The sequence below is a fragment of the Schistocerca americana genome, chromosome 1, assembly GCF_021461395.2.
Source record: "Schistocerca americana isolate TAMUIC-IGC-003095 chromosome 1, iqSchAmer2.1, whole genome shotgun sequence".
Taxonomy (NCBI): Eukaryota; Metazoa; Arthropoda; class Insecta; order Orthoptera; family Acrididae; genus Schistocerca; species Schistocerca americana.
Window position 1 is genome coordinate 1,123,758,852 of NC_060119.1, and position 20,166 is coordinate 1,123,779,017.

The following is a 20,166-nucleotide window of genomic DNA, read 5'->3' on the forward strand; positions in this document are numbered from 1 at the left end:
CTATCGTCTATAAACTGTGTAGACTGAGAAACCGTCCTGTGTAGCTTTTACCAGGGTGGGATCCGGCTTGCAAGGGATCATTAACATGTGAAAGAAGACGATTTAAAATCATTCTCTCTAGCCGTCTGTAAAGCTGATACAGTAGTGCAATAGGTATAAAATTCTTTGGAATGTTGCCTTCTTTACCAGGTTCAGTATAGCAATTACTCGACTCTTCCACCATATCTTTGGAGTTTGACATCTGTCAATACATTTATTGAAGAGTTGGAGAATCCACTACTTCGTTGCCAATCCAAAGTGCTTAATCTACTCAGTTCGTACGTCGTCCAAGCTAGCTGACTTACCAGTTTTACTCGCCTTCTGTAATTCATCCGTCGCCAATGGGAGTGAAAAGTATTATTCTCCTCTTCCTCTATACTTCGTAGTTTTGGTTGTTTGCTTTTATGGCTGGTCTTCCCATTCATCAGTAGCTGGTGTGCCATTTGGTTGGCGGTTATATTTTGGTATGTAGCGGTCTTCGTAGGATGATTGCACAGGCGTCACAGAAGTTCAAAAATGGCTCTGAGCACTATGGGACTCAACTTCTGAGGTCATTAGTCCCCTAGAACTTAGAACTAGTTAAACCTAACTAACCTAAGGACATCACACAGATCCATGCCCGAGGCAGGATTCGAACCTGCGACCGTAGCGGCCTCACGGTTCCAGACTGCAGCGCCTAGAACCGCATGGCCACCTCGGCCGGCCGTCACAGAAGTCTCCAAGCGTTATGACTGTCTCTTTTCAGATCCAGGATTTCTGTTGTTTTAATCCATTTCCCCTTTTTGACTCTCTTATAGAGGAAACGAGTTTGCCTGTTTGTATAGTTGTTTCACTCAAAGGGTTTTCGCTAAATAAGTTGCTATGTTCTGCAGATAAGGCTGCCTGATCTGATTTGAGCCCAGGGATGTTAGATGTTCGACAGCCAGGAGGGACAGATATTTGGGAACATCTGTTTACGGCCGTGGTGAAAGTGTCGTACCGTTCTGGTGTTGGTTCTATAGAAGACATTTCGGCATCCAGTACATCTGCAAATCTCGACCAATCAGAATATCTAAAGTTAAACTTCCTTCGAAATGTGATTTTTTGAGGTCTAGCGCCGACCGGGTTAGCCGAACGGGTCCAGGCCCTTCAGTCTGAAACCGCGCGAACGCTACGGTCGCAGGTTCGAATCCTGCCTCGGCATGGATGTGTGTGATGTCCTCAGGTTAGTTAGGTTTAAGTAGTTCTAAGTTCCAGGGGACTGATGACCTCAGATGTTAAGTCCCATGGTGCTCAGAGCCATTTTGAGGTCTAGCGGTAGCAAATATTTGGCAGGTTATTGGTCTATGTTGTGAATTTTATATCTGAGAACAGACATACTTTATACACTGTTGGCTAACGCTGTTGGCGGTGAATATGAGGTCGGGATTGTACACCCCCCCCCCCCCCCCCCCCCTCCATCTGATGCACGTAGTTTTGCGTCGTGGATTAGGATAAGGTGATTCATTTCTGCTCTCTCTAGGCTGCTGCTCCATTTTCATCTTCATTAGCACAGCCCCAAATGTCACTGCGGCTGTTGAAATCGCCAGTCACAGTCTGCGCGTGTTTATTTTGGTAATTTGTTGTTTTATTAACTGTGAATCCTTCACCGGGTGGTTTGTTGAGAGACGAAATGGTGTAATTAGCTGTTTTTATAGTAATGATTTCGATGTTACTTTCCTCTGTGAGTACTGTGGATGGAATTTGGATGTCTGGATGAACGAAGATAGCGCTTTCGTATTTATGATTTGCGCTTTCAATGGAGAGGCACATTCCGTTTATCTTCGATCTACATATGTCGCAGCCCCTACGTGTTTCCTGCATACACAGTACATGACACTGGCGCTGTCTGCAAAGTTTTTGTAGCAGTTCTTCTTTGGCTAATGTTATTCCTTCTATACTGATTGAGATAATGCTCCGCTGTGGCCGTAAAAAGGGCTTGTATATGGATGTTTATGGTGTGAAAGGATAAAGCGTCATTTCTTGATACCCAGGGTACGCCCGGTTGCTTTTGTCAGTCACAATCTTCGGGAAGGCTCCTTTCATGTACTCTTTTCAGGTACTGTGACTGCTCAAGACCAGAGGTACTGCATCAAGATCGAAACTTTACATGATAAAAACCCGTGTGTTAAGTGAAGTTTGTGGTCAGTTTAGACTGGACTGTAGTACAGCTTCGCGTCGGGTTAGTTTTTTTCGTGGTGCTCGTATGAGCGTAGACAATAATTCAATATCGGGAAGGCAAAAAACGTCAACAGATGAACAAAGTGTGAACCTCGTGGTAGAGGCTCTTGAAGAAGATCGCAGTGCAATTTGTGAGGAACCCTCTGAAGCCACGGAAATTCCTGAAACATCAGTACTTTGTATTCTGATATCTGATCTGAAGAAAAGAAAATTTCTGCACGATGGGTCCCACACTGTGTGACTGCTGAAGAGAAGCAGAAACGCGTGGACAATGCAACCGAGCTCAAACAACGATTCGACAGTGAAGGTCAAGGAGTCTTCGGTCGAATTGTCGCTGTTGATGAAACGTGGGTTAGAGATTTCGAACCGGAGTTGAAACCATAGTCCAGTGAGCTGAGAGCTTCAGTTGCTCCACGTTCAAAAAAATTTCTACGTGCTCAATCAAAGCTCAAGCAAATGATGGCTTTTGTTTATGATCAGCAAGGAATGATCATGGCAGATAGAGCCCAATACGAAACAACTGTCATAGCAGTGTATCATCGAAACTTCTTGCAAAACCTGCGGAGAAAAATGCACAAAAGCCGACCTCAGCTTCTAGAGGCTGAGCCACCTATTCTTCACGACAACGGTCGCCTACATATCACCAACGTTGTGCCCAAAAACTGTGCGAATACGGATGAAAAATGCTGCTGCATCCTCCCTACAGCCCGGACGTCAGTCTACCAGACTTCGACTTGTTCCCGAAATTGAAAAACCACAGTAGGTGGACGTCGTTGTCTTTCTCTGGAAGAGCTTTCTGCCACCGTTACCCGAGCCATTCGACAGATGAGCAGAAGTGGTCTCCTGGAATGGAATAATAAGCTTGCGAGACGTTGGGGTTCAGTCACAGAGAAGCAGGGAGACTATACTGAAGGACTGTAAAGAGATGCTGAAAAAAAAAAACCGAGTAAGTAAAAAAATTTGTGTGCGTTATTTATGAAATGTCCTTCTTAGGTGTTATACTGACAAAAGATGATGTGGAAATAACAAGTATGAAAATATCAGAGCTAATAACGAAGCAAAATTTGGCATTTTTATGCATATTTTCGAAATGAGAACCTATTAACTAATTAAATTTCCATACTTTTATAAAAAGAAATGATTCGTGGCTTCGATTACAGTAAAGAGGAAGCTCTGCAACGATTCGGGAACAATGGATAAACGTGTTTTGGTAAACAAATATTGTTGTTATTTGTTGTGGTCTTCAGTCCAGAGACTGGTTTGATGCAGCTCTCCGTGCTACTCTATCCTGTGCAAGCTTCTTCATCTCCCAGTACCTACTGAAACCTACATCCTTCTGAACCTGTTTAGTGTATTCATCTCTTGGTCTCCCTCTACGATTTCTATCCTCCGCGCTGCCCTCTAATACTAAATTTGTGATCCCTTGATGTCTCAGAATATGTCCTACGAATCGATCCCTTCTTCTAGTCACGTTGTGCCACAATTTTCTCTTCTCCCCAATTCTAGTCAATACCTCCTCTTAAAGTTATATGATCTACCCATCTAATCTTCAGCATTCTTCTGTAGCACCAAATTTCGAAAACTCCTATTCTCTTTTTGTCTGAACTACTAACCGTCCACGTTTCACTTCCATACATGGCTACACTGCATACAAATACTTTCAGAAACGACTTCCTGACGCTTAAATCTATACTTCAGAAAACCTTTCCTTGCCATTGCCAGTCTACATTTTATATCTTCTCTACTTCGACCATCATCAGTTATTTTGCTCCCCAAATACCAAAACTCATTTATTACTTTAAGCGTCTCATTTCCTAATATTATACCCTCAGCATCGCCCAATTTAATTCGACTACATTCCATTATCATCATTTTGCTTTTGTTGATGTTCATCGTATATCCCCCTTTCAAGACACTGTCCATTCCGTTCAGCTCCTCTTCCAGGTCCTTTGCTGTCTCTGACAGATTTACAATGTCATCGGCAAACCTCAAAGCTTTTATTTCTTTTCCATGGATTTTAACTCCTACTCCGATTTTTTTTTGTTTCCTTTACTACTTGCTCAATATACAGATTGAATGACATCAGGGATAGGCTACAACCTTGTCTCACTCCCTTCCCAACCACTGCTTCCCTTTTATGTCCCTCGACTCTTATAACTGCCATCTGGCATCTGTAAAAATTGTAAATAGCCTTTTGCTCCCTGTATTTTACCCTTGCCATCTTCAGAGTGTGAAAGAGAGTATAGAAAAAATTAAAAAGAAAAGGAGTAAGAGCAGACTGAAGAACACATGAATTTTTTGAGGATGTGAAAGAATACTTGAATGGTAGACAATTACAAATTAGTTCCACTTTCCGCAGATTCACGATATTCACATACATATCGCGACGCCACTGTACAATGGATGACGGAAACGAGTGATTTGGACTAATGAATCACGCGATGCCCTGTGACAATCCAATTAGGGGGTTTGGCTTTGGCGAATATCTGGAGTTTATTGATCTGCCATCATGTGTAATGCCAACAGTGAAGTGCAGAGGCGATGGTGTTATGATATGGGGGTGGTTTCCACGGTTGTACTCCTTATACCCCTTAGGGATACAAGGAGTTATACCCCTAAGGGAAAGCTAAATGAAGAATGATGTGAGCACATTTTACAGCGTGGTGTACTGCGTACAGTAGAGGAACGCTTCAGAGACGATAATTGTATCAGCATGACAATGCACCCCGTCATAAAGCAGTAACTACGAGGCAACGGCGTTTGGGCAGTAACACTGCTGAAATAGTCTGTCCGATCTGAATCCAATGTAGCACCTTTGGAATTAATTTGGATGTTGACTTTGCTGCAGTCATCAGCGTCCAATATCACTGTCTTCTCTGGTTTCAGGTCTTGAGGAAGAAAGTACTGCAGACAATTAGACACAGAGTTCGAGCAATCATAACCGCGAAGCGTGGACAGATAACAGTCATCCGGCTACTTTTGAGCAGGTGGTGTACTACGATGCTGTATTTAATATTTTGTGTTCCAAGAAAGTGGATCGAATGACGTCGCTGTAGTGCACACTAATATGGCTCACAACTCACGCTACTGTATAGTGACAATGCTCGCAGGGTCTAATCTTGAGGTAGCCCTTCGAGAGATCTTGGCATGCTGGATAGGGAAGCCATACCACACTGCTCCATTCATGATTAGAAATAAATCGCGCTTTACTCAAATGAACTGAGAATCCTGGTCTACTTCTGTCTCAATGACTCATACATAAATTACTGCATATAGTGATTTCCTGATTTCAAATGTATACTGAGATAGCTCTTGCCCATAAAAGAATTACATAATGGTTGTTGTGTACAACGCTATTTAGCATGTAAGAGAGTAGTGAATTGAATTACACAAAATATGCTGGCTTACTGGTTTCTATGCTCTCAAAGCTGAAATTTAAGTGAACCTAAATTTATTAGGTCTGCTATACGGTTTCAAGTTTACTTACTGGGCCTCAACTTCTTAGTGTCGTATTGGAGATCTCATTAACTACTTCGTGCGTGCTTTTACTTTTAAGTGTAGTGATGTTTTTACTTGCTTCAAATGAGAATGTGTGGCAAATTTTCGTCTGTGCTTCTTCACTACACTGTTTTGCTTTCTATTCTGAGCTGACTGAAGCAATTTTCTCACAAACTGTAACCGGTAATTATTAAAAACATCCGCTTGACATGAACAAAAAAATGGCTCTGAGCACTATGGGACTCAACTGCTGAGGTCATTAGTCCCCTAGAACTTAGAACTAGTTAAACCTAACTAACGTAAGGACATCACAAACATCCATGCCCGAGGCAGGATTCGAACCTGCGACCGTAGCGGTCTTGCGGTTCCAGACTGCAGCGCCTTTAACCGCACGGCCACTTCGGCCGGCTGACATGAACAGTCTCTTATGATGCTCCGATGGCTTTTAATAGGAAGAGTGTTAATTTCTGTGGGTTTTCAGCTCGTGACCGCTTTAATAACACTCAATACTGATTTTATTTTATTATCTATTAATCTATGACAGCATGTGCCTACTCCTGGGAGTTTTATAACTTTGCTTGTAATGTTACAGTACTGTTTATAAGTAGTTAAGATCCTTGCTTCTTCTGGCTCGTAGTAGATTTCGCTTTTCATTTCTTAAGGTATTCGAATACTTGTTGTGATCGAAAGTTCTTTGAAGATTTTCTGGCACTGATTTTTTAAAATATTTTTAAACTGCTCTCAGCAACTGCTAGACTTATTGAGCAATACGTTTAATTTAGAGATTGCATTAGGTTAATAGTAAGATTCACTCCAATTAATAATTTTTAACCTTTCCATGAAGTCTTTCGTGTTTGCTCATTAATCGTGCTCGCTGTCTTTCTTGATATTTCTGCATGTAGCAGAATTATACAATGTGAGTAATTGCGGATCATGGTATGAAAACCAATTTACCGCAGAAAGGCATGTATTTGTTTAACTCCTGCTCTATTTGTGAATAAATTACCCAATAGTATTGTGCTAGTTTGAGCTACTCCAATAGGGAAATGTCTGACTGATACATGATTGTAAGTGGTTAATGGTATTTCTTGATCAGTTTTCTCGTCAGGTTTATTTCAGAAATTTGCATTAAAATCACTACAAATCAAAATCTATTTTTATGGCTGACACATAGATAATAAGGCAGCAAAAATGATTTACCAAAATTTCCCAATAACACATGGGGACATGTATGCTGCAAGTATTAAATTGTCCAATGTTAACTAAAAAGTACATGCTTTAATGTCCTAATCCGTACAGAATTAACTTATTTTTTGTATTTTTAATTCATATTAATTTCTTATCTATGCGACAACTGAATAAAGAAGGAGGAAGAATAAGTTGGAATGTGACCCTCGTTTACCAACAAGGAAATAAATGAAAAGAAGTGAGATAAAGCTAAATGTTTCAGATTACAACCAAGAAAATCGGAGGTTGTGGCACTTGAATCTCTAATTTTCTGACTGGTATCTCCGCTATCAGTATGTCACTATCGGTGACGTTAATGAGATTTATTTATCAGGAGCCAAGATGCTCTTAACGGCGACGTTTAGTGAGTAGTGTCGGAGCTGGGGACGACGCAGATACTACTGGTGGGTATAGTTGCAGGTTGGAGAGTCGTTTGTAGTCATTCTTAAATTACGGTTGTAGTTTTGTTTGGCAAGTCTCTTCTGCTTACATGTGGAAAACCGTAGCACCATATAAAAATATATGGAGAATTTGAATTTTAGAGATTCAACCCTTGTTGGAATATGAGCTAAAACCATAGTTTAATATGAGATACTGATGGAGCAATGTTAAATACTTTAGGAATCAGTGTTACGTAAGTAAATTATTACGTTTGGTATAGTTAATGACATTTTTTGCAATCTTATCATAATATGCAATAGCTTCAGTGGCTTAGGTCCAGCGAGAAACAATTTCTGCTGTCCCCTCAGGAAAAAAAATTGTTCCTAACTCTGTACAATAAGCATTTACAGCAAAGGCAAGCTTAACATTCAACGAATATTTTCCCTATCCTAGCCGTAGTTTGCTGTTATGAATGAAAAATAAGTACATTTGGCTAACTCTGGGACATAGAGCCGCTGTGAAACTATTTCGTAGTCCAGATTATCAGCTTCTGCCACCGCAACGGTGAATGTCTAAGCTGCCATAATATAAGAGCAGGTTTGACTAATAATCGCCGCGCAGAGTGGTCGCGCGGCTTGAGGCACCATGTTACGGATTGTGCGGTCCCTCCCGCCAGAGCTTCGAGTCCTTCCTCGGGCATGGATGCGTGTGGTGTTGTTAGTTTAAGTTAGTTTAAATAGTGTGTAAGTCTAGGAACCGATGACCTCAGCAGTTTGGTCCCTTAGGAATTCACACACATTTGAACATATTTTTTAGCCGTTTGACGCTCTGCATCCAAGTTCCTGCAAACATGAGATTGCTCAGAGATTTGTTGTATTCGAGTAACTTTCGCAGCTTGAGCTCTCTTAGAACTAAACGCTGAATCATACGTTTGCGAGGCTTATCATATGGTTCTCAGGCTTACCGTCCGATTTTGTTGTTATGTCTACCAGAACTCTCCAGCTGTGTCACGGGGGTGTAGGAACTCAATATCATAAACCATGCGCACGATAACACTGGATTTGCAATTTCACAGAATAATATATAGACACCAAGAGTCGCTGGCATCTCGCCAACGTCGTCTGCATACCACTCACGTATACCGTATTTAAAAATGTCAAAAAATAATCGAAAAGATACAACTTTCTAACGCAACCTATGGTCTTCCCGAGAGTCCAAGCTATCTCCGTGCCAAACACCATCGGAATCGGATCAGCAGTAGAGTCGTGAAAATGTAACAGATTGAGTAACTTTTGCAATTAATAGTACGGGTGTTACAGTGGTAGTATGTATTAAATACGTTGAGCATTGTGCAAGCGTTGTTTTCTAGCTGTTACCCACAACTACGCTCGTGTATCAGTAAAAAGAAATGAAATGTGCATTTGACTTTATTGGGCGGGAGGCTGCAGTTGGGATGTTCGGGAGCTTGATGCAAGTCTTTTTATTTGACTCCACTCCGGTGAATTGCACGTCGATGATGATAAAATGATTACGAGGATAACGCACTTACCTAGACGCGAGCAAAAGAAAACCGTACTGTTCGGGAACTGAACACGGGAACGAATGATCTTGAAACGGAAACACTAACTGCATGACCCCGAGCTATTAACGCAAATTTGAAAGTAACAAAGAAGTTATAACAGTTGCATGACGCTTAACGGCTAAAATGTGACGGGTTTGTTACTGATATTAGTATGGAAGTGTGGATTATACACGTAGATGAGTGTGTAAACATTGTATTCATTACCTTGAATGGTATTATGTATAGCATATCAAACAATAAAAGCCTTTCCACAATTATTATGAAGTTTAAAAGTCAAAGAGCAAATAGCTTTTTCAAAAAGTAATTATTGTTCCATATTTCGCGTTATATCTTCAAATCAGTAAATATGTTGTGCTACACGCTTTCTAAAACTGCCTATGTTCTTCTTCAGCGTTCAAGCTATCTCCATTTTTCCAAAATGGGCTCAGCGTTTTAGTCGTGAAAGAGTAGCAGACAGAGTTACTTTCGCATTTATAGTATTGGTATGGATATGGATTTAATAATTTCTTGTGGTATTAAATACTCAACCACGAGTTTACTCTGAATCCCAAAAATGATGTAGATCATTTTTCCTTCCGACAAAACAGATTTCACTTTCTTGACCGTGTTTTCACTTTCACAGATCTACTAATATGACCATAGCTTTGTACTTGGGATGTAATGTTGGAGCTACGTTTCGTCTACAAAAGTGCAACGACGCCAGAAATTCCTCAAATCAAGCTTCTGCTTGTCGAAAGATGATTTTGAAATGGCCTTTCTCGTATCTTTTCGGTCAGGAGTCATACGATTTGATAACGATCATCGTATCAGTTTCTCCTTAAGCCGGCTTAGATTCATGATATTCATTTAAGACTAGTCAAATCACATCTTAGAGAATGTTGAGACTGGAATTATTCAATAAAACGCATGGATAACCATTTCAACGTTACAGAATTCCCCTTAAAATTGATATGTTAGTATTGATCTCGCAGTTGCTCTTTGGACGAAAGTCACAGACGTCCAGTGTCTTTGGACACTACTTCTATAAAGCTGTTGGCTTCTGTGACGAGTGTCCAGTAAACATCGGCTAATACGAATTCACTCTAATTGCCCTCATAGTTTTCTTCCACCTATGAAAGCTCTTGCTGGTACCATTCGTAATATTCGTCTCTTAGGGTATCACAGCTTTTAAGGAAGAAGCCGTCCGCCCCTGGTAGCTGAGTGGTCAGCGCGACAGAATGTCAATCCTAAGGGCCCGGGTTAGATTCCCGGCTGGGTCGGAGATTTTTCTCCGCTCAGGGACTGGGTGTTGGGTTGTCCTAATCATCATCATTTCATCCCCATCGACGCGGAAGTCGCCGAAGTGGCGTTAAATCGAGACTTGCACCCGGCGAACGTTCTAACCGACGGGAGACCCTAGTCACACATTTATTTAGGAAGACGCCTGTGAGTGCAGGCTTTCTCGGCGAATTTCATACATGAAGTTTTCATGGGTTGTCAGCCGAGTAGCATCGTCGTCTCGTTGCAACGTTTCGATGGAATGCGTCTCCATCATCTTCAGGCGAAATGCGACTTCGCCTAAGGGTGATGGAGACGCATTCCATCGAAACGTTGCTACGAGACGACGATGTTACTCGGCTGACAACCCGTGAAGACTTCATATAAGTATACGAGAAGTATTCCTTTGCTTCTCCACTGGGTCTTGTTCGCACACCAATCCATACTGGCTGTATCTATACACGTTCAATGCCAGTTCTATACTGTTTTCCACATGTGCTTGTGCGCGCATCAACCGCAGCGCACCTGCTAACATGGAGTCTCTTAACTCGCGGTAAAAGTTAAAGTTCACATACTTACAAAGTAATACAGAATCTAGCGTGAGATAATAAAGTTACGTCTTTTACAATATCTTCCACATAGATTATTAATCTACACACAAACGTTAATAAAAATGAAAGAAATTCCAATAAAGTATCATAATGCAAAAATGTTATTTATAGTCATTAACAACATACTACGAGAACAAAATTCTAAATAACACTCAAAAATATGAGTTTTGAAATCCGCGTGAGTGGGATAAGTAGCGTTGTTACGTTACACGGCGTCCATAACGATAGTGGTTATGTTCATTTATGTGCTGTACCTTGTTAAATGATCTAAGTACTGATCTGCTGAGAGAGATTCCCGTCAGCTTGTTTTGTCTGTGGCGGAAGTCTAGACTTTTCAGTTAAAAATATTTTATCACTATATGATAATCATCTTCTTGTGCTTCTGCGAAACGTTTGGCGTTGGCCACGTAAGATAGCTGCTAACAAAATACTGAATGTTGAATACGGGTCGAAATTTAAATGAAGTCGTTTTCAGAACCAATCGTACCTCATAAGAGGCCGCTTTACAGAATTTCCCCTAGTTCGCAGAAAATTATCAGTCTTATCAGAACTAGTATTTATAAATCTCAAGAACGTCTTTAATATACGTCATTAACATTCTTACCGAGAACTGATCTTTGCGTCCTTCTCCCCTAAGCCATCAGTTCTGAAAATCTAGTCGACTAACAAATCTCCAACCATAAAAAGGGAATGTTCCACTCTCTCTTAATATTTAAATCTTATTGTATTCAAGCCTGTAAATTAACTGGTTTCGTCCTCTGTCCAACAGTTCCGATTAATTTTATGGCACTAATTTGCACAGTCAATACTTCCTTCTGTTTGCTTAGTTTTCCGAATAAATCTACAAAAATAATAGTTAAATGAGCATCTTTATTCCTAGCAACCATCACCTTTATTCCGTTGACGTTGAAATTAATAGCTCATTGCTTAGGCTCTTGCGTTATGCACTTGCGTGTTCTGTTCTCAGTTCCTCTTCGATTTGTTCCCTATTGTTATATCGTAATATTTGAACTGTATTTGTTTTGCACCCTCCCGTACTTCGGGCAGCGATTCGGGACTACACTTGACTGTCCTCAGTTTTTCAGTTCACACTATGTTCATGCAACTACGCTACTGTTTGTTTCATCGTCATTTTGTCCTCATCCGTCATTTCGGTTGTTCCAGCGTCTCCTCCCTTTATTTCTCCAGAGTGTATCGTCTCTATAGTCGAGTTGGTATCTGTAACTACGTCGTGATTCTCATTCACTTCTCCTGTTGTTTATGTCAAGTATGTGCCTAGTAGTTTCTCTTCTATTCTTCGTTCTCGCGTCCCCCATCTCACTCATTCCCCACGTGTCGTTCACATGCTTCTGCTGTTCTCATGGTTTCTTACGCAATTTCGCTTCACTCTCGAAATTTGTCCTTATGTTTCTTTGTTGTCTTTTTCTAGCAAATCAGTTTTGTAGAGGACAACTAAAAATTCGTTTAATTCTTAGCCTGTTATCGTGAGCAATTTCGGAACTTGTTCAAGATCGAAAATTAACTAACGATGGCTCTATAATCTCTGAGAATGCCTCCCGCAGGAGTAGACGTAGCCTCGCGCACAGATATACGTCTCAAACTAATAACTGATGTCGATAAAATGAAAATCATCGAGGATGAAAACTAGTGTTTGAAAGAATATTCGGGAATAATATTTTACGAAGCAACAGCAGTCCTAAGTAACCGGAGATCACTTTGGATAGATCACTAGCCAGCCGATATCATCTTCGGAAAACAGCTGCAAAAATGAAAAACCTCAATAATTTTTTCCAAAGGGCAACTGAACCATTGTGGGTGTCTACGCAGACACCGTGGTCCCGTTTTATTCATCAGCTGAGTGCTCTTCAGCCGCATGGCTTAAAGGTCTCTTCACCCACCAATTGGATGTTCAGCTGTGCGCATTGTATCTCTTATGCTCCGGCTTCTAAGCAACATAACTCCACATCTGATAGGAATAAAAACTCTTTCTCGGTTACGATATACAACAAGGTTCTATAATCCGACTGAAATCTCGTCAACCACGAGTGGAGACTCGCAATGATCCGTAGCTCCCTGAAAATCTCAGTGGCCATCGCCACATCAGAGAATCTTTTAGCGAGGCGAAAACCCTACTATCAAACTCGTTACCTCCAATCATCCCATGTGGAGCAGGCAGAGCATCTGCTGTTCATAGCAGCTGGGGATGGCGAGGGACGCTCAAAACCGCGACTCCAGGGAGACAGAGCAAAAGATACCACATATCGTTCAGGATTGCCTGGATCAGTGAGTCAACTGCACCAGGCTGCCTCCAAAGCAATTGAAAGGTTGGAAAATCTAGAACTGGTCTTTTTCATTTGGTTTGTTTTAATTACTTCTTTACCCATTTATTTCACCTGCAAAAGTTAAAGCCTTCCAGACCTCTTACATCAAACCAACAAGAGTTAGTCAACACTACAATTGGTACACTACAAGAACAATATTATGCACTAGCTTTTGTCCGCGACTTGGTCCACCTGGATCTATTGCTGTTATAAATACATCTCATATTAAGTTTTCTTAAGTATCTCCTATGCGCAGACATAGGCTAGTTTCAATTTCTTTATATGTATATACACGGAAGAACATAAGAAACTGGTGCACCTGCTTAATATCGTCTAGGGCCCCCGTGACCGCGCAGAAGTGCCACAACACGACGTGGCATAGACTCGATGAAGTAGTGCTGGAGGGAACTGACACCATTAATCCTGCAGGGCTGTCATAAATCCGTAGGAGTACGAGGTGGTGAAAATCTCTCCCGAACAGCACGTTGCAAGGCATCCCAGATATGCCCTATAATGTTCATGTTTGAGTAGTTTGTTGCCAGCGGAAGTGTTTAAACTCAGAAGAGTGTTCATGGAGCGACGCTGCGGCAATTTTGGATGTATGGGGTGTCGCATTGTCCTGCTGGAATTGCCCAAGTCCGTCGGAATGCACAATGGACACGAATGGATGCAGGTGATCAGACAGGATGCTTACGCACGTGTCACCTGTTAGCGTTGTATCTAGACGTATCAGCGGCTCCATAACACTCCAACTACACACGTCCCACACCATTACAGAGCCGTTACCAGCTTGAACAGTCCCCTGACGACATGCAGGGTCCGCGGATTCATGAGGTTGTCTCCATACCCGTACACATCCATCCGCTGGATACAATTTGAAATGAGACTCGTCCGATCAGGCAACTTGTTTCCCGTCATCAATAAGGTCGGTGTTGACGGGCCCAGGCGAGGCGTAAAGCTTTGTGTCGTGAAGTCATCAAGAGTACATAAGTGGACCTTCGGCTTTGAAAGCTCATATCGATGATGAGTCGTTGAATGCTTCGCTCGCTGACACTTGTTGATGGCCCAGCACTGAAATCTGCAGCAATTTGCGGAACGGCTGCACTTCTGTCACGTTGGACGATTCTCTTCAGTCATCTTTGGTCCTCCTCTTGCAGGACCTTTTTCCGGCCGCAGCGATGTCGGAGTTTTGATGTTTTCCCGTTTTTCTGATATCCACAGTTCTCTCGTGGAATAGTCGTAGGGGAAAATCCCCACTTCATCGCTACCTGGGAGATGTTGTGTCCCGTCGCTCGTGCGTCGACAATAACAATTCGTTCTAACTCACTTAACTGTTGATAACCTGCAACTGACGCAGCAGTAACCGATCCAACAATTGCGCCGGACACTTGTTATCTTATATAGGCGTTGCTGACCACAGCGCCGTATTCTGCCTGTTTGCATATCTCTGTACTTGGATACGCAGTTTCTTTGGCGCTTCGGTGTATAATGTATATGTGTATATAATGGATATGTGGAATTTAAGGAATATCAGTCTTGTTAACACAGTGTTAAGCAATTTCCTCTGTGTTCTTGTTGAATATCAGTAATGACAGCTAACAGAAATACACTATTTGATCGGAAGTAATCGGACAGCTATTAATGCACTATAGTACCAAGTGTGGCATTTCTTCCCCTAATGACAGTTTCAACTCTGATGGAGACACTTTCAATGGGATGACTGAAAAACTTCCTCAAGAGCCGCAGCAGAAATGGGTAACAGCCCATTATTACCTAGTTGGATGCTGGAAACCTGCTGGAAACCACATCCAAGCTGGCCAGCTCACCACCCCTCGTCTTAACCCGAGAGGTAGATACGATACGTGCTCAAATAGTGTAATTAAAATCCCCAATATCTTAAACAGATCTTTACAAAGAGTCTGGTTATTATTTTTCATTATCATTCTTATTGCTCTTTTCTGCAGTTTGAAAATGTTGCTCATGTTGTATGCATTCTTCCTCTAGATTGGAATTACACACCTAAGAACTTAATGTATTTGTGAACAGTATGAAACTAAAAGGCACTGGCTGTTATAGACTGATGACGAGACTGTAAGGGCATAACACGTTGATGAGATTCCGTTTGCAGGTGTATCTTGTCTTCATACCACTTAATTGCACAAATATCACTTTTCTTCTTCAAACTGAAATTCAAGACTTTCGTTATCTTTATGTTCGGTGCAAATCTATTGCATGTTGAACAGTTTTGAACTTTCTTAGTGTTTCATCTGCTTGTTTTGCAAGCAGTTCTCTTGTTTTTTTTTCAGTGACTACAGTGTTTTTGCCTGTCTGCTCTGTGTTCGAATAACACATGGGATAGGCTACAACTCTGCCTCTAATCTCGGCTAATACTCCCCTTTCATGTGCTTTAGCTGTCATAACTGCATTCTGGTTTGTGTACACGTTGCAGATAATCTTCCCTTCTGTATGTTATCTCCGATAATTTCAGAACTTGAGAGAAGGTATTTCAGCCAACGTTATGAAAACTTTTTCTCATTCTACAAAGGCTATAACTGTAGGCTTATCATTCTTCTATCTGTCTTCAAGGGAAGTCAACATTACCTTGTGTGTTTCTACATTTCTCTGGAACCTAAATTGATTATCCTCTAGGTCGGCTTCCACCGGTCGTTCCATTTTGTTATAGGCATCTGTTGGTATTTGGCAGGGGTGGCGCTCTAAACTAATGGCTCGGTAATATTCAAACTTCTGTACACGTGAAAAAGTCCACTAGCCATATCGACAGTGGGAGTCTCTCCATTATCACATCTTTTTCCCAATATTTCCCTCTAGAAAGGCAGTATGTCGACAAAAGGGCGTACTGAAGGAACCATCTACAGCCTACGTGACGCTTCTCGTCAATATACAGGGTGATTCAAAAATAATACCACAACTTTAGGAATTTAAAACTCTGCAACGACATAAGGCAGAGCTAAGCACTATCTGTCGGCGAATTAAGGGAGCTATAAAGTGTCATTTAGTTGTACATTTGTTCGCCATTTCAGCCAATAAAGTTTTTGGTCCCTTTTTCTTCGAAGGTGCTACTGTAACTGGACTACAGTATCTGGAGATGTTAGAGAATTGGCTGTTCCCTCAGCTCGAACAAGAAGCACAACAATTCATATTTCAGCACGATGGAGCACCACCACATTGGCACTTATCTGTCCGTAACTACCTGAACGTCAACTAACCGAGGCGCCAGGCAGCCCGTGACAGAGCACGTCATCACTGGCCTCCAAGAAGCCCTGATCTTACCCCCTGCGATTTTTTCTTATGGGGGTATGTTAAAGATATGGTGTTTCGGCCACCTCTCCCAGCCACCATTGATGATTTGAAACGAGAAATAACAGCAGCTATCCAAACTGTTACGCCTGATATGCTACAGAGAGTGTGGAACGAGTTGGAGTATCGGGTTGATATTGCTCGTGTGTCTGGAGGGGGCCATATTGAACATCTCTGAACTTGTTTTTGAGTGAAAAGAAAACCTTTTTAAATACTCTTTGTAATGATGTATAACAGAAGGTTATATTGTGTTTCTTTCATTAAATACACATTTTTAAAGTTGTGGTATTCTTTTTGAATCACCCTGTATATTCCAAGGATTTGTGGGGCAGAACTCTGGTGAATTCTTGCTGCCCAGACCACAGTTTGGTTAGGGTTCGAGTAACTGTAGACTGTGCTTCTCACACCCCAGGAAGACAACTAGGGAAAGTGTCGAAATATTGTAGGATACAAAAACAGAAACCTGAAGATCAATGAGAGAAGACGATCGGCTGGAAAATGACACTTCCCTTCACTCTTCATCCCCCAACCAGGAAGGTGAACCTAGCGTCTTACGCACTATACCACATCATCAGATTAAAAGTAGCAGGTTCCACACAAACCGTTTTTCTGCCAAAAAAGGTTATCTTTATCACTCACTGTGTCAATAACATAGCTTCTTCTCAAATTCATCGCGTCATTGCAATTAATGAGCTAGCCACTGTACATCAAGTCTAATATTTTTTCTCTAAACTGATTCCAGGTATCTTGGAAGCCCGAAAGCGTGACGAAGAAAGAGGGATACTCGTTTGCTTCACCGAGGAAGTCGTGTCGCTGGAACGATGAAGAAAGTAAAATGGTAAACATTTTTTCCTGCTAAAATATTATAAAGAAATTAAGGTATCCGATTATAGAAGGAAGCTGAGGTTGTCCAAGTCCTCTTTATATAATTACTCGCACGGAAGCAAAGTAATAGCAGGTTTTCCCAAATTGCAGTCATGAGTGGTACAAGGGGAACTAGGACAGTATATGGTACAGTGCAAACATAATCTGATTTGCACGTTACAGAAACCTATAGTGTCCCTGTCTGTAGGTAATTTGCTGCAACTTGTGCAGTAAGTGAAAAGGTAGCTTTACACTTTACGTCGAACTTCTCCTTATCAATACGCCTTTCGTATATAAATTTTTCAAGAAAAACACAAAAAAGAAAAAAAAGAAAAAGAAACAACTCACTGTAGATATAAGTAATAATCTTACAGCTATCCACAAGTCAAAGAGGGAGAATAAATCTACATTTTAGCAGACACAGAGATAACAGACGCATTTGCCGAACAATCTAGATAGCACTTGAAGTATGTCACGTACGTACAGTGGAGCCTATGTATCATTCCACTTCATGTCCATAAAAACTGCTTTTCCAGATATTCGTGTGAGTAGACTGCTTGCAATAGTGACTGATGTTGTACTCATAGGATATTATTTTTCTGTGAAATTTCACATTTCTGAACGTTTAAATTAAATTGCCAGTGTTAGTACTTCTTTGAAAATTTATTGGATAATTAAGCAGCTGTTTTCAAACAGTGCTCGCGCGTCACTATACATAAGCTAACTGCGTCATGTGCAAGAAGTCTGAAGTTACTATCACTTTTGCCTGCCAGGTCATTAATACACAAAATGAATACGAAGGATCGGTCGATCTTTCTCCATTCAAAATCATATTCTGCTTCCTTCCTTCCAAGAAATCATTAGTATAGTCAGAAATCTTATTTTATCTCCCATATCACGCTTGTTTCGCTAATAAATGTTGCAATGGCAATGAGCAAACTGGCTTTCGAAATTCAAGAAAAACTGCCCACACGTGATTGATCTGGTCCGTGGTTTCCAGGGTATCACGTGAGAAAAGTACATCTCGAGATACATGTGACTGGTGTTTCCGTGATCGGTGCTGACTGGCTGGGCAAAGGTTGTTTTGTTCGACATACCTCATTATGTATGCACGAAGGATCGTACAACAGACGGACGTTAAAGGGATTGGACGGTAGTTTTGTGGATCACTTCTGCTACTTTTCTTGCAGATGTGTGCTTTCTTCCAATCAGTGTGCACACTTTTCTGTTTACGGGATTTTGACTGAAATGGGAGCTAATTCAGCTCCATATTATATACAGAACCTTACAAGATGACAGACGACAAGCAAACAACAATTCTTCCAGGGAAAATTTTCAACAGTTTTCATGTTATACATCTCAAATTATTGGACAGATTGCTAGTGTAAAGTATCATATAACACGGTATACACAAAAAGTCTGATAAACAAGAAAAACTAACATTTAGACGCGAGCATGTTTCTTAGTTGCTCAGGCGAAGTGAGTGTGAGCCTATTAACGTGTGACCACTTCAGAGAAAAAACAGCAATAGTCAAGACATACAAAAGGTAACTATAAGTTGCGTTAGTTTCCTTATGTAAAAAGTGAGGTATGATCTGCTTCAAATCTGTAACTAAGGTGTGTAAAAAAGAAAGCATTTATCATTCCAGAAAAATGAAGACATTTTTAGTATAAAAGCCTAACCACGTAAAATTAAACATTACTGAAACAAAAGAAAACAACTTAATACCCAATGACAAAAATAGCCATAAGTCTCATTTGTTATCAGTCAACTCTTACAAATACGTGGGTGTAACAATTTATAGGTATGCGAAATCGAAAAATCACAAAGCAGACGGTAGAATACTAGGAAAATGGGCCAAGCCTAAAATATGACTCAGATGTGTGGGAACCTAACGAAATAGAACTAACGTGGAATAATTAACGCTTACAGAGAAGGGCAGCATGAAATTTCACAGATTTGTTTGAGACGCCAGAGAGCGTCACGGAGAGGCTAGAAAATCTGACGCTTGAAGATAGACGCAAACTATTACACGAAAGCCTTAATAGCTCGTGCAACTGGAAATACCATTTCCAAAGGGCTTTATAGTGGCTTGCAGGGAATAGATGTAGCTGCAGCAAGAAAAAGGTGCTTAATATGTAAAATCACCAAGGTTCGTTTTGAAAGCAATGTTCTAAACATGTTCCTCCTTAAATTAGGAGCACACGCCTCATGACTATAAACTTCTTATCCTTTCCAACGTTTAAAAATTTCACAAATGCTAGTGCAATATCCTAAATATTTCCTTTTATTACCAATCGCATAATCTGACTTTATTCTCTGGTCCCTTATTTTGTTTTGAAATCGTGTGCCGCATGTCTCCCTCAGACGACATCCGGGTAATTCGTCTCATAATTCTCACTGCTCTTTATTTGAGGTTTGAGAGTTAATGACTGTTTTGATAAACGTGAAGTGATCGGCTTCTCCTAAGCAATGATTGTTCACTCACAGTGAAACCACGTTTTGTTACCGAGCTGCCGATAAATGCTAAAGTGCTTTTGACTTTCATACTTATCGGGAACTTGGACGATTCAGACAATGCAAGAGAGTTTGTATTGGAGTGTTTACAATTATCTTATCAGACCGCTTTTCCTCCTTCGTATCTCTTCGAGGAAAGCATTACCAATCACATCGTACCTACAAATTCCAAAATCAGACAGGACTCTACTGTAATTTTGTCCCAAATATCAAATAATTGATTATTAAGACAAAGATTTCTTTTATGCGCCATTTTGCACTCGAATGTAGGTTCCAGATTCGCTGTTTATAGCTTTGGAGACGACTTTACCGATAGACGTGAGTTTAAAGCAGAGCATTGTGTGTTGTTTG

General features: G+C 40.9%; 1 protein-coding gene across 2 annotated transcripts in view; it reads left to right on the forward strand.

Moving 5' to 3' along the window:
* The first annotated feature begins 7,326 nt into the window (after positions 1–7,326).
* Positions 7,327–20,166, forward strand: part of LOC124551026 (caspase-1-like) — a 134,194-nt gene continuing 121,354 nt past the window's right edge. For both annotated transcript variants that reach the window (XM_047125878.1, XM_047125887.1), the window contains exons 1-2: positions 7,327–7,367; positions 17,176–17,271. In XM_047125878.1, coding sequence (XP_046981834.1) covers positions 17,255–17,271 — 17 coding nt within the window. In that variant the 5' untranslated portion in view covers positions 7,327–7,367; positions 17,176–17,254. The remainder of the gene's footprint in view (positions 7,368–17,175; positions 17,272–20,166) is intronic.